We start from the raw sequence: 15,197 nt of genomic DNA, 5'->3' as shown, positions 1-15,197 counted from the left end.
CTGGCAAAATGCCGAGCACGCATAGTTGTCCTCTCCTTGGCTGAGCTCAAGGTGGAGGATGTCTTCTTCACTCCGGTTGCCATGGGAGCTTGCCTCTGATTGCTGCCCTCTGTCGGGGTCCTGCTAGGCGCCCTACGGGCATTCTGGTGGAGGGGGTCATCGTGCATTGCTTCTTGGTGCTGCTGGGTGCCCTACGGGCATTCTGGTGGAGGGGGGTCATCGTGCATTGCTTCTTCGTGTGCAGGTTCTCGGGCAAAAGCCTAGCTTGTGCCAGTGATGATGGTGCCGTGCACTTTCCTTCCTAAAAACGTTATTGTGAGGACCTCAACATGTAGGGACAGATCCAGGTGAAAACTAAAGAACTGACTCATTGTTCGGGCGGCGGCAGCATCTTAATGTTGCTCTTCCCTTGAGACGTCATCTTGGAGTTCTTGATAGCGTGTAGTGAATTTATTAGTCGGCCCATTTTTTTTGGCACCCACGCTGACCGCGCGCTCAGCGCAGATGGGCTACCGGGAAGTCCGAGGACGCGCCTGCTGGGGCTTACACACACACGCACACACACACACACGTACACACGCACCCCGGTACACCTCTGGGGATACCATGGTTAGCTTTGAGCGATGGCGGTGTCTGATCTGTTTGTGTGGTAAAGATCGACTCAGTGCGGTTTCTAGATCACAGGGTGACCTAAAGGCACAAGACCATCAACATCCTTGCATCAAGAGTTTATAAGAAGATAGTTGATGTGAAATTTATTACTACATGAGGATCAAGCATAGTCTTTTTATTTCTTTCTTATCTTTTGTGTTCCTTGGTTGGAGGTTTGGAGTCTAAGTACTTGTGTAAGTTTCTGGTTTTGTGGCCAGATATGTTTCTTTCTGGTCGTAGATATTTACTTGTGAATGTTCAAGATCAAGTTTTTTTCCCTTAATCTAAAGAAAAATGGTACTACAGAACAAGCAGGTATTGAGCAGAGAAAGAAGCTGCAATCGGACAGTTCTACTAACATTGAAGGTATTGAGCAGAGAAAGAAACTGCAATAGGACGGTTCTACTAACATAGAAAAATACAGAGTTGTTTGCCTATCTATGCTACTGTACAAAAAACCAAATCAAGCTCAAGCTGTAAAATTCAAGAAACTAGTACCGGCCCTTGCACTCAGTGGTGGAGGCAGCGGTGGGTCTAGGGGGGCAGGTGCCCCCTAGACCCCCTAAACAATGGAGTCCCCTTGAGCCCCCCTCCATTTTGAGCAGAAAGAAGAAGGAAGAAGGGGAGAAAGAAGAAAGGAAGAAGAAATAAGCCTCCCCTTAATCCGTTCCTAGGGCCGTGTTTGGTTCCTTCTAAGGAATCCTAGAATATGTTTTTCGAGAAGAGAATCTTGCATGTATGAAGTACTAAATGAAGTCTATTTGTGTCGGGTACCATAATTAGGGGCACCCTAATCTAGGGACTAGAACGCCCTCAAAAGCACAAAACGCAATTAGGCAAGTGGGCCACAATGCCAACCGCCTCACCGTACTCTGCGGTCATGGCGAACCAAGGCAAGTCGTCTTCCTCCGATCCGAAGGGAAAGAAGGACTACTCGACGGCGATCCTGGAGAGGAAGAAGTCGCCGAACCGGCTGGAGGTGAACGAAGCCACCAATGACGACAACTCCGTCGTCGCTCTACATCCGGATACCATGGAACTCTTCCAGCTCTCTCACAGCATCCGGATCCTCCCCAGGCTCCCAAAGAAGCCCAATCCGTACTCGGTCCACGGCCCAGCACCGCGGTGCGGCCCATCTGAGGCTCCCCTCGAACCTGCGGAACAATCTCCGCCTCGCTCGAGGGTAGGAGCCCTACCCTCGGAGAACAGGCCAACTCCGCCTCGCTCGAGACCCCATCAGCTGAGCCCTCCGTGGGGCCCCGGCACGGGGGATACTCCGCCTCGCTCGAGGCCACCCTCGATAGACGGAACAAGCAACTCATCTGCTCACCCACCCAACCGACAGACGCATTAAATGCCAACTGCTCCACCGCAAAGCGCGGGAGTCAGACGGCGTCAGGCCGCCATGCCGCACAGCGGGAGTGACCGGAGTCCCGTCTGCCAACTCCGATCGCCGTGCCACCATCCTCGGCGCTGTTCCGACCCTGTGGGAACCTGCGACACCCTGTGCAGACATGCCTGATGCTGTTCCCGCCACTATGCCGCCAACTCCCCGTACCTTCCTCCTCCGCAGGACCCTCGGCGAGCATGGGCGCATCCCTCGTGTGATGTACGGACCTTGACCAGCGCAAGACCACCATCAACAGAACCCTCGGCGCTCCGCCAGGTGAAGCACGGAGGACGGTACTCTCTACAGCAACTGCCACTCCATCCACCGGAGCCGCAGGACGCCGGCGCGATCCCCGCAAGGCTAAAGAGCTTCCCAGGACGACTGCCACACCCGGCGCCATGTTCTCCAGTACTCCACAGTGTACTTCCAACAGCGATCATCCGCCGCACACCCCCGATTCGGGGAGAAGACGATGACTTCAGGGATTTTCCATACATGTACTCCGCCCCTCCTTGTATCTATAAAAGGAGGAGGCGGGCTCCTTCCGGGGATCGACTCTCAGCTCTTCTCACTCATCCCGCAGCACACACACACCCTGCTCTCCAGAGCACGATATTGGCACTAGCCTCAATCATCTTCTCCTCTAGCAGAGATCTGGGAGCTTCCCTCCCTCTCTCGCCTCGCTTGTGCTCCCCTACTACAGGCACTCCGGTGCAAGATAATACAGTGCACTCGCACACCCCTGCTAGACGTACGGCTCCGCGGCCGGAACCAGGATAAACCTGTCGGGTACCACGATAAGGGACACCCTAATCGGGGTACTAAGACCACTCCAAAGAACGCAAACACGTGTTTAAGCAACTGGGCCCACAAAGGCCCGCGGCCTCCTTCCGATCTGGAAGAAAGGAAAGGACTCAAAGAAGCCCAACACACGGCCCGCCGACACGGTGCGGCCCATCCACGCTTCCCTCGGACCGCGGGGCGGTTTCCGCCTCGCTCGAGGGCTCCCTTCGAGACCCCTCGACTGCGCCCCGCATCTCCGCCTCGCTCGAGGGTAGCGAATCTACCCCCGAGCGGGTAACTCGTCTCCGCCTCGCTCGAGGGTAGCGAATCTACCCTCGAGCGAGCAAACCATCTCCGCCTCGCTCGAGGGCAGCTAACCTCCCTCGAGCAGGTAGCTCATCTTCGCCTCGCTCGAGGCCACCCCTTGGCATAAGGGACAAATGGCTCCGCCGCTCAACCGCCCGTTGTACGGAGGCATTGAATGCCAACCACTCCTCCGCAGTGCTCAAGACAGGCGGTGTCAGGCCGCCATCCCCCACAGCGGCTGTGACCGGAGTCCCATCCGCCAACTCCGGTCACTGCTCCGCCATCCCTGGCGCTGTGGCGCACTGTGGGACCTGCGACGCGGGACGAAGCGTGCCCGGCACTGCCCCCACACTATTCTGCCAACTCCGGCCGTTCGGACTCCACCTCATCACACGTATGGCCCCGGGCCCACCTCCTGCCTGGGAAAGGGTCCGGCGACGCCACGTGCCCCTCCAAAATGGGCGCACAGTACACGCGGCCAGAGTCCCGGACATCCCCCCTCGAGGGGGTCCGGGACTCCACGCAACCCTCGGACCCCCATAGTGCGCGCACTAGTACATTATCCAGGAGGGTCCGGGACCGCCGCGTGCCCCGCCACCACTAGAGCATGAAAGACCTTGGCCTACGGGGCCCACGGAACGCCGCTACGCCACGTCTGGAGGACAGTACACCCTACAGCGACGACCACGCCGCCTGCTGAGGCTGGCAGGATGCCGGCACAATCTCTGCGAGACCAAGAACGATATCCAGGATGACCGCCACGCCCGACGCCATGCCCCACATTGTACTTCCTACAGTGTTCGACCACTGCACCCCCGCGATTCGGGGGGAGGACGACGACTTCAACGTTCCCCTGCTCATGTACACCGCCCCTCCTTGTGACTATAAAAGGAGGAGGCGGACTTCCTTTAAGGGGGACGTGGTCCGGAGGTATCCTAACGTTGTTCAGACTTTTCCGAACATCAGCGACCACGGTCTCCTACACTCGTGTTCATCGCCACACTCTCAGTACCACTAAGCACTCGCCTCAACTGACTCCTCTTCTAGCAGAGACTTGGGAGCCTTCCTCCCTCTCTCGCCTTGCTTGTACCCCCCTACTACAAGCACTCCGGGTGCAAGATAATACAGTGCCCTCGCACACCTCTTGGCTGGACGTACGGCCCCGTGGCCGAAACCAGGATAAACCCGTGCGTTACTGTGTTGCCTCTTGCATCATCACCTGGGACGAGAAAACACGCGGCATTTACTAGTTGGGATCCGGACCCCCGGGTCAAGACACCGACAAAACCCTTGCGTTACTGTGTTACCTCTTGCATCAACCATCTAGGGTTAGGGACACGCAGCTTCAATTACTAGTTGGCACCAGGCCGCGAGGTCTGGACACCGACAGTTGGCGCGCCAGGTAGGGGATCAATGCGTGACTTTTGTCTTCGTTCTTCTTGTTCCCTAGATGGCAGACGGGCCATGCCTGCTCCCGGCAAGCATGGTGCTCCGGTTTGGGAGCCTTGAGTTCGTCGCGACTGGCAACGGTTACGACATGGACCTCCTCCCACCCGGGGCCAACCCCGACACTCCGACTCCACCGCCCCGATGCAGGAGGCGTTCGGGCCAGCGCGCATGGAACGGTGCAGGGTGGCTCGCCTCAGCTCCCCCACGTGGGTCGAGGCTGGCGTGTCGCAGCCTGGCGCCACGGCGGGGGATGTCATCGTTTCACCACCACCACCAAGTGCAGCCCCGGTGCCTCCCAAAGGGGACGCGACCACGCCGTCGCCCTTTCCCTTCAGGATGCGCTCTGCTGCTGCTACCTACGCTTCGTCAGTCAGCACCAACATGAGCGCGTACGAGGATCTGCCGGGCCATCACCTCGTGTCGATCTGCAACCTCATCGCGTCAACTCCCAACGATTCATATCCGAGTCTGCGGACGACGCATACTTCTTTGTGCAGAATGTCGCGGCCTCGGAGTGGGATTACTCCGGGGTCCGCAACCTCGACGCTTTTCTGTCGTTCCAAGCTGCGGCGGACTACTGCCTCACCTGCTCCGACGACTCCAGCGAGGGGGACTACGATCCCACTCGGGAGTGCTCCATGGTCGAGCTCGCGGAGGGGTAGATCGGCGATGAGCCGAGCTACGACAACAATGGCGCGGAAAACCCACTGGCAAACCAAGCGGTGGTACCTGCAGCACCCAGGCCAGCCGCTTCGGCGAGTTCGGCGGTGCGGCAGGCGCAGCTGGCGCAACTCCAGGAGTTTGAGGGCAAGCTCGAGGAGGAGTGTCGGCAGACTCAAAGGCTACGCGCCGCTCTCGAGCAAGAACGCACCGGGCGTGGTGTGGGTGCTCGAGTAGCGGGACGTGTCGCCCGGGAGCGGATCCTGGCTGATGACGACGTCGACAACCCACTGGACCTGAAAAGGGCCAGCCAGAAACTCGTCACCATGGCTTACCTGCTTCAAGCCATGCCCGAGCCCTCTACGCCCGAGGGTCGCAACCTGCACGATGAGGCACGGGTTCTCATCGAGCAGGCTGAGAGCTTCGCATCTCGTATGCGTTCGGTAGCCTCGGCAAAGGCTGGTGGGACTGCGCAGCAGGACCACTAGGCCTTGGTCCACACTCCACCGGGAGGATGGGGCAAGGCGGTTGCGGTCGACGGAGCAAAAGCACCCTCGGTGCACAACCGCGTCCAGAGGCCTCCTGCAAAGGAGCGCATCCGGGACACATGCAGGCACGCCGATGACGGCGACGCCTGCTACGTTGTCAATGGAAAAAGGTACAACCCTCGACGTGGGGGATGATTCGACCCCGAGCACGACAAGTTCATATCACCGGAGCCTCCAGGCACCCGTGTGTTCAGCCGGGAAATCCGCACCGCTTCGTTCCCCCCACGCTTTCGTCAACCCACCACCCTCGCCAAGTACTCGGAAGAGACTGGTCCCGGTCTCTGGCTCAATACTACCGCCTGGCTTGTCAGCTGGGCGGCGCAACAGACGACGCCGTGATCTTCCACAACCTTCCTCTGCACCTCGCGGACTCTACGTGGACTTGGTTCGAACACCTTCCCACGAGCCAGATCCACGATTGGGACGACCTGGTCAGGATCTTTGTGGGCAATTTCCAGGGTACTTACGTGCGCCCTAGGAACTCCTGGGATCTCCAAGGGTGTCAACAGCAACCCAACGAATCCCTGCGTGACTACATCCGACGCTTCTTCAAGCAGTGCACTGAGCTCCCCAACGTCGCTGACTCCGAAATCATCAATGCCTTCCTGCAGGGCACAACGTGTAGGAGCCTGGTGCACAAGCTTGGACGGAGCCCTCCCTCCAGCGCGAACGACCAAATCAACGTCGCCACCAACTTCGCATCCGGCGAGGATGCGGTTGGCACCATCTTCGATGGCATGACGACGAAGCGCAAAGAGGATGCGCCCACGGAGGGCAGCAGCAGCAAGACTAAGACCCCCGCAAAGAAGCAGAAGCGGGGTAAGAAAGGAAAGAAGCAGGCCCCGCAGAACCAGCATGGTCAGGGGCAGGGGGAGGACTCCGACGAGGCCTTCGCGCTTCCCCAGATCGCAAGGGTCCTCGAGGCCCCCTCGGGGCAGTGGCGGCCTGCTCGACGACATGCTCAAGAAGCCGTGCCCTTACCACAAGGGCTCGGTCAACTACACCCTCGAGCAGTGCGAGTGTAACACCCGGTTTATAAAAGAACATAAACCGAGCAATCATATACGTGCCAGGATCAAGTCACACGTATATACAACAGAATGAACAGTATATCATAGCACATATCACGTAAAAAGATATAATAAATCGAAATACGAATGTTATTTATTACATTAATGACAAAAATGTCTAATACAGCGGAAGCGAAGTACAAAATACGATAAAAGCTCTCCGAAGCTGAAGCAGGGCGCCACAGGGACGTCGACTGGGAGACGAACACCTAGAAGTCCTCGTAGTCCTGGTAGCGCTGAGCGAACTCCCTCGCGTCGGCAGGAACTGAGCAGCAGTAGCGTAGCCAAGAGGAAAAAATAGAGAAGAGACAAGAGTGAGTACACAACTTGTACTCAACAAGTATAACACAAACTATGAGGCTCTAGGCTGGCTGACTCAACTGCATTAGCTTTTAAGTGTTGGCAAAGTTTTATTAAAGCTATTTACTATGAGTTGATGAATTACCATTAACCCGATTACATAGTAATTAATCAGAATTAATTATGATACTACTGAGAACCATACCAAAACCAAGCCACCAAGGTAAACCCCGAGAAGCACATCCCTCGTCGGAAGGAGATAACTTCACTAATCAAAAGGAGGATCTGGGCCGCTCATAACCGTGAGCACGGCTAGTATACCAGTTTTACACTCTGCAGAGGTTGCACATCTTTACCCACAAGTCGTGAGCTACGCCAGATGTTCATCACACTTCCTTAGGTGAGATGACTAGCGACTCACTTCGAGGCCGTTACAAAGGACACGTTGGTAAGGTGTAACCGCTAAGGAATCAGGCTCCGCAACGATGGTAACCACCTCGAGGGGGTACAAGACACACAGACCAGCCTCGTAGCCTGGCCACCATTGAAGCTCACCACCCCCCATGCCCCGTCGGTAAGTTACTCCCGAACCAAAATGGCCTAATTAGTAAGCCAAGACCGTCCCATTCCAGTCTTGTGGTAGCGCTGTTGTCCCAGGTTGTCGCTCTATGAACCGGTCCTTATGGAGAGTGGCCAACCAAGCACTAAGCACCGTGCTGGCCCCCTAAACCATGTTTCTAACAAAAGCCAATTTTAACGAGACGTGAGCCACTCAAGCCACACAGAGTGCCACTCTCAGAATTAAGTTCAAGTAAACCATTAGTCAAATTAATTAAAAAGGACCAGAGTGTGTTATAGCGCAGCAACCTAGCACAACTAACCAAAATGCAACCCAAGGGTATATTTAAAGGATATAAACTGGCTAGGAAATCCTTAAAGGCATACAGTATTAAAATGCAGTATGAAATTGTATTTAAAGATGATAGGTTGTTCATGTTATACTTGCCTTCCTCGTACTGCTCTGGCTGCTGCTCAAAGTGCTCGGAAGACGGCTGCTCCGGGTACTGGTACTGGGGCTCCTCAGATGGATCAACGTCTACTCACGAACACATGGCCAAAACAATGCACGAAAATAAGCATACAAGCAAACATTAACAAAAACTAAGAAACAGTACATCAATACATGAAAACAGCAAGAAAAACTAAGCTAAAACTATTCTACGCGTTACAACGATCGCGTGGATATAAAGAACGCTAAAATCGGAGCTAAAACGCGTAATCTAGGCTAAAAACAAGGTTCAGGGGCTTATTTGTAAGAAAACTGGAGTTTCAGGGGCTTTTCTGCTAAAACCGAGGGCCTAAACATAAATACTGAAAAGATCCAGGGGCTAACACGCAAAAAGACTAAGCCTGGACGGCGGGTTCAAATTCTAGGAAGCTCAGGGGTGTTCTTGCAAAGTTTTGGGCCTATCTGCGATTATTTTTCAAAAAAAAAATGGACTGCGGGTTGATTCTGGGAGAACTGGGGGGTTCTTTAACAAAATGCCAGGCGAACCGGTATTCTTGGATCCAAGCCGTTGGTTTTAGATCTGGCGGTCCAGATCTGTTCGCATCGGGTTCTAATCGGGGGCGTTTATTTTAGATCGGACGGCCGAGGGCCATCGGGCGTGGGGGCGGCGGCGCTGAGTCGCCGGAGTTAGGCTCCGCGGCGGCGCTTCGCCGGCAGCTCGTCGGAGAGGGCGGCTTGGGCGCTACAGGCGGTGTTTTGGGCTGCGGTTTGGTCGTGGAGCTTGTGCGCGGGGCGGCTAAACCACCTAGGCACTCAAAACGGCCGATTAGGGGCTGGGCGTGGCTCGCTACGGCGAGGGGCGGCGCTGCAGCGAAGGTGCTCGCCGGAGCGAGTGTGCCGGGCGATGCCAAGGGTTACGGGCTACGGAAACTGGCGCAAGGGAAGGAGGGGTTTGGAGTGTAGCTCACCGAGGGCTTGGGCGGTCGGATTACGCAGCGCAGATGACCGGCGGCGAGCTCGGGCGGAGGCGCACGGACGGAGTTCGCGGTCCGGTCGCTGCAGCGATCTTCCGAGCCTCGGATCCTCTCCAATCGACGCACCAGGGTGCTGCGGCGGCGGAACAGGGTCAGGAAGGCTAGAGCATCACCGGAGGCAAGCTATTGCTCGGAGGCGGGCTTACCTGCGGCGGCGGATCTTGGCGAGGCGAGGCAGAGGGATGCGGCGGCGCTGGTGGTTCGGGCGTGGAGCTGTGGGCGAGATAGGGTGCAGAGGGGGGGGGGGTCCGGCTTGGGCGTTTAAAGAGGCCGGGCGGAGATCGCGGCGGGGCGCAGCGGGATAAGGATCCCGGCGTCCTCGGATCCCGGCGTCCTCGCCGGTGATCTCGGGCTCTGTTTCGCGGCGGGGAGGAAGGAAAGGGGGAGAGGGAGCCGCTGACGGGTGGGGTCCAGGCGTCGGTGAGAGGGGGTCTGACGAGCGGGGCCCAGCTGCAGGCGGTGAGGGCGGGCGAGCGCTGGGCTGGCGCGCGCGTTGGGCCCGCGGGGAGGCCGGCTGGGCCAGCGGAGCGAACTGGGCCGAGGGGGTGTGGGCCGCGCGTGGGGGCAGGGAAAAAGGAGGCCGGGCCGCTACTGGGTTGGGTTTTGGGTTTTCTATTTTTCCTTTCTATTTCTATTTACTCTCTCAATTCAAAACCTAATTCAAACAAAGTTTGAATTCAAATTTGAATTTGAATCCAAACCACACTCAAATAAAAGTATGCACCAGCATGAATGCAACAAAAATTTAAACCTATGATAAATTTTAATTAATTAAGGAACAAAAATTAGATTAAATGCCAACTAAACACAATAAACCTTAGAAAATTAAATAAAGCCAATTAATTTATTAATAAATACTGAAATTTAAATTAGGGTGTTACAGCGAGATGCTCCGCAAGTACTACAACCGTGTTGCGCACCGCGACGAGGACAAGAATAAGGATGCAGACGACAAGGGTGGCGACGGCTTCCCCACGGTGGAGAACGCGTTCTTCATTTTCGGTGGACCGACGGCGAACATGACCTCTCGGCAGCGCAAGCACAAGCACCGAGAAGTCTTCTCTGTCCAGAAGGTCATGCCATCCTACCTCGACTAGTCGGAGGACACCATCTCCTTCAGTCGCGAGGACCACCCTGACTACATCCCGAATCCGGGACAGTAACCGCTCGTTATCGTCCCCATCATAGGCAACACACGTTTCTCCAAGGTGCTCATGGACGGAGGCAGCAGCCTCAACATCATGTACGCCAACACCTTAGAGCTCATGGGGATCGGCTTGGATAAGCTGCGCCCCAACAAGTCGCCGTTCCACGGCGTTGCGCCGGGGAAGCGAGTCCAACCCCTCGGTCAGATCGATCTGCCCGTCTGCTTTGGCACTTTGGCCAACTTCCGCAAGGAGGTACTCATCTTCGAGGTGGTGGGGTTCAAGGGAGCGTACCACATCATTCTGGGGAGTCCGTACTACGCCAAGTTCATGGCGATTCCCAACTACACTTACCTCAAGATGAAGATGTCGGGTCCGAAGGGCGTCATCACAGTCGGCCCCTCATTCGACCACGCCTACGAGTGCGACGTCGAGTGCATCGAGCACGCCGAGGCGCTGGCTGTGGACGAGGCCCTCGCCGCGAACATGGAGAAGATGGCGAACGAAGCCATGGACTCCACGCAATGGCACGCGGGCAGCTTCAAGTCTGCCGAGGGTGCCAAGGACGTACCCCTCGACCCAAACACCCCCGACGGCAAGGTGTTGAAGATCAGCGCTACCCTCGACGACAAATAGGAAGTGGTGCTCGCCGACTTCCTCTGTGCCAACGCAGACATCTTCGCGTGGAGCTTCTCGGACATGCCTGGCATACCGAGGGAGGTCGCCGAGCACTCCCTTGACATCCAGCTCGACTCCAAGCCGATGAAACAACGCCTGCGACGCCTCAACGAGCTCGAGCGCCGGGCAATCGGCGAGGAGGTGCACAAGCTTAGGGATGAAAGTGGTAATCTGAACTGTTAGAATAAATTTAATATTTTAAAATAGATATGTATAAAATTTGATGGTGATAATTTCTTATATTATCAAGCATATTATTACAAATAAGAATAAAATTTTGCATAAATTATTTTATGCATTATTTGCTCCCTACAACAAAAAAAGTGAAAAAAATACCGAATTTGTTTCCGAATCCATACCGAATTTTATATCTATCATTTGAGAAAATATAGGATGAATTTAAGGTTTACCTTTTATGAATCTTTACAAGCTCAATGCTCAAAACAAGAATACAAATTTGTATACAAGATTCTATATCCTATTTATTCGCAATCAAAGAAAAATGACAAAAAAACTGATTACCGAATAATTACCGTTTCCGACCGTTTTCATCCCTACACAAGCTTTTGGCGGCCGGATTCATCAAGGAGGTATTTCATCCTAAGTGGCTAGCTAATCCTTTATTAGTTAAGAAAAAGAATGGGAAATAGAGAATGTGTGTAGACTATACCGATTTAAATAAAGCATGTCCTAAAGTTCCTTTCCATTTGCCACGTATTGATCAAATAGTTGATTCAACTGCGGGATGCGAACTTTTATCCTTTCTTGATGCATATTCTGATTACCATCAAATAAAGATGAAAGAGTCCCACCAGCTCGCGACTTCTTTTATCACTCCCTTCGGCATGTACTGCTACGTCACGATGCCGTTTGGCCTTAGAAACACCGGAGCCACATACCAGCGATGTATACTCCACATATTTAAGGATCATATCGGACGAACCGTAGAAGCATATGTCGATGACATTGTCGTGAAATCCAGGAAGGCAGATGACCTGGTAGCCGATCTCCAGATCGCGTTCGATTGTCTCAGGGCCAAAGGGGTAAAGCTTAACACGGAAAAATGCGTGTTCGGGGTGCCTCGAGGCATGCTCCTGGGCTTCATTGTCTCCCAGCGAGGCATCGAACCCAACCCTGAAAAAGTCTCGGCCATCACTCGAATGGGACCGATCCGAGACCTAAAGGGGGTACAGAAGATCATGGGTTGCCTAGCAGCCCTCGGCCGCTTCATCTCATGCCTCGATGAGAAAGGCTTGCCACTATATCGGCTCTTGAGGAAATCCGAGCACTTTTCATGGACCCCCGAGGCCCAGGAAGCCCTCGACAAGCTCAAGGCATCGCTCACCAGCACTCCAATCCTAACAGCGCCAATGGACAGCGAGCCCCTCTACCTATACGTGGTAGCAACGACCCAGGTGGTCAGCGCGGCCATCGTTGTGGAAAGACAAGAGGAGGGACATGCTTTGCCCGTCCAGAGGCTGGTGTACTTCATCAGTGAAGTGCTATCTGAAACCAAGACGCGGTATCCACACATCCAGAAGCTGCTGTACGCAGTGGTCTTGGCCCGGCGCAAGCTGCGCCACTACTTCGAGGCTTACCCCGTCACCGTGATTTCATCCTTCCCTCTGGGCGAGATTGTCCACAACCGGGAGGTCACGGGTAGAATAGCCAAGTGGTCAGTGGAACTGATGGGAGAGACTCTCACCTATGCACCCGCAAGGTGATCAAATCCCAAGTCTTGGCAGATTTCATTGCTGAGTGGACCGACACTCAGCTGCCCCCCCCCCCCAGATCCAAGTAGAATGCTGGCTCATGTACTTCGATGGGTCGGTGATGAAGACTGGAGCAGGCGCAGGCATTCTCTTCGTCTCACCCCTCGGAATGCACATTCTCTACGTGGTGCGCCTGCACTTCCCGGCGTCCAACAACATGGCGGAGTCCGAGGCTCTCCTCAGTGGCCTCCGCATCGCCATCGAGCTAGGCGTCAAGTGCCTAGATGTCCGGGGAGATTCTCAGCTCGACATCGACCAGGTGATGAAGGAGTCAAGCTGCCACGATGCGAAAATGGAGGTGAACTGCAATGTAGTACATCCCCTTGAAGACAAGTTTGACGGGCTCGAACTCAACCACATCGTGCGCAAGTACAACGAGGAAGCGGACGAACTGGCTAAGATCGTGTCTGGGCGGACCACCGTCCCCCCGAACGTCTTCGCCCGCGACCTCGCCAAACCATCAGTCGACTTCAAGAATCCAGCAGAGGCCACCGGGGCAGCACCGAACCCTTGGGGGCTACTCCTGCCGAACCCACGGCCGAGGACCCCTCGGCGGAGGAGTACGAGGCCATGGAGATAGAGACCGAGATCTCCTCGGCGGACGAGGCTGAAACAATGGAGATTGACGAGGCCCCGCCTTCGCGAGACTGGCGTGCCCAGTACCTCGACTAGATGATCCGAGGGGCCTACCCTCGGACCGCGCTCAGGCGCGGCGCATCGCAAGGCGAGCCAAGCCTTTTGTCTTGATCGACGATGAACTACACAAGCGCAGCCCTCGGGAGTCATGCAATGTTGCATCCCCATTCCCGAGGGCAAGGAACTGATCTGGGACATCCACACTGGAATCTACGGCCACCATGCGGCGCCGCGCGCCCTCGTGGGCAATGCATTCCGGCAGGGCTTTTACTAGCCAACTGCAGTCACCGACGCCACCGAGGTCGTGCGGACCTGCGAGGCCTGCCAGTTCTCCGCCCAGAAAACACACCTCCCGGCGCACGCTCTACAGACAATCCCCATCACATGGCCTTTCACCGTGTGGGAACTAGACCTTGTCGGGCCACTGCAGAAAGCGCCCGGGGGCTTCACCCACTTGCTGGTGGCAACCTACAGATTGTCCAAGTGGATCGAGGCTAGACCCATCGGCAAGATCAAGTCCGAGTAAGCTGTTCTGTTCTTCACCGACATAGTCTATAGGTTTCGGGGTTCCGAACTCAATCATCACCGACAATGGCACCCAGTTCACAGGCAATAAGTTTTTGGCATTTTGCGACGACTATCACATACGCGTGGACTGGTCGGCCGTGGCACATCCACAAACGAACGGCCAGGTGGAGCGTGCCAATGGCATGATTCTGCAAGGCCTCAAGCCAAGGATCTTCAACAAGCTGAACAAGTTTGGCCGGAGGTGGATCACAGAGCTACCCACGGTCATTTGGAGCCTGAGAACGACCCCGAGGAGAGCCACGGGCTTTACCCCTTTCTTTCTCGTCTATGGCGCCGAGGCCATCCTCCCCACTGACTTGGAGTATGGGTCCCCAAGGCTCAAGGCTTATCAAGAACAGCAGAACCAGCAGTCCCACGAGGATTCACTTGATCAAGTGGACGAGGCTCGAGACGTGGCACTCCTACACTCAACACGCTACTAGCAATCCCTGCGAAGATATCAAGCGCAAAGGGTTCGGCGCCGAGACCTCAACAAAGGGGACTTGGTGCTGAGGCTTCGGCAAGATAACAAAGGACGCCACAAGCTCTCACCGCCATGGGAAGGCCCGTACATCGTTGCGGAAGTGCTCAAGCCTGGCACGTACAAGTTAGCAAACGAGAAGGGTGAAGTCTTCACCAACGCTTGGAACATTCAACAGCTACGTTGCTGCTATCCTTGAAATTCCAAGCTCTTTATACATAGTTTGTACTTGTATTTTGAACTTCCTGAAATAATAGAGAAGTATGATTTACTTGTTTCTTTTTCGGGAATCTTCTGAACCCTCAGGGGCTCGGATGCGCACGAACACTGAGGTAGAACTGGCTTTGCCCTCGGCAAAGCCAAGCCTCTCTCGGGGCTACTACGGGGGAGGGGGGAACCCCCAAACGTCCCCAAAAACGCCACTATTTTTCGAAATAATTTTGTATCTCAGTTTCTCGTATACTTGGAAAAATGAACGCGAGGCGTAAGCAACTACGGTACAGGGCCGGCCGAGCCGCGGGACCGCCTACGTCTCCGGGATACGGCATCCCCCTCACCATCCTACGCCTAAGTCACTTATGAACGCGAAATTCCTCGCAGAAATTAATCTAAGTCGCATATGAGAACATGAAAACTTAGTAGCAAAAAAGGTGCACACGAATTCACAAGGCCTCGAGCGGCCACACCGTCAATTTACGTCAATCAGTTTTCTTGCACA

At 55.1% G+C, this 15,197-nt stretch overlaps 1 protein-coding gene across 1 annotated transcript; it reads left to right on the top strand.

Annotated features, from left to right (window-relative positions):
* Positions 1-10,465: 10,465 nt before the first annotated feature.
* On the top strand, positions 10,466-10,981 carry LOC120681255. Its single transcript, XM_039962766.1, has one exon. The coding sequence runs from the start codon at positions 10,466-10,468 to the stop codon at positions 10,979-10,981; it is 516 nt and encodes a 171-aa protein (XP_039818700.1).
* The last annotated feature ends 4,216 nt before the right edge of the window (positions 10,982-15,197 follow it).

This window comes from Panicum virgatum, chromosome 7N (assembly GCF_016808335.1).
Source record: "Panicum virgatum strain AP13 chromosome 7N, P.virgatum_v5, whole genome shotgun sequence".
Classification (NCBI taxonomy): domain Eukaryota; kingdom Viridiplantae; phylum Streptophyta; class Magnoliopsida; order Poales; family Poaceae; genus Panicum; species Panicum virgatum.
Note: the sequence above shows the minus strand (reverse complement) of the source record. Positions and strands in the feature narration are given on the sequence as shown.

Coding starts and splice junctions, on each gene's coding strand:
- LOC120681255 (XM_039962766.1), top strand. CDS start 10,466: ATGGGGATCGGCTTGGATAAGCTGCGCCCCAACAAGTCGCCGTTCCAC.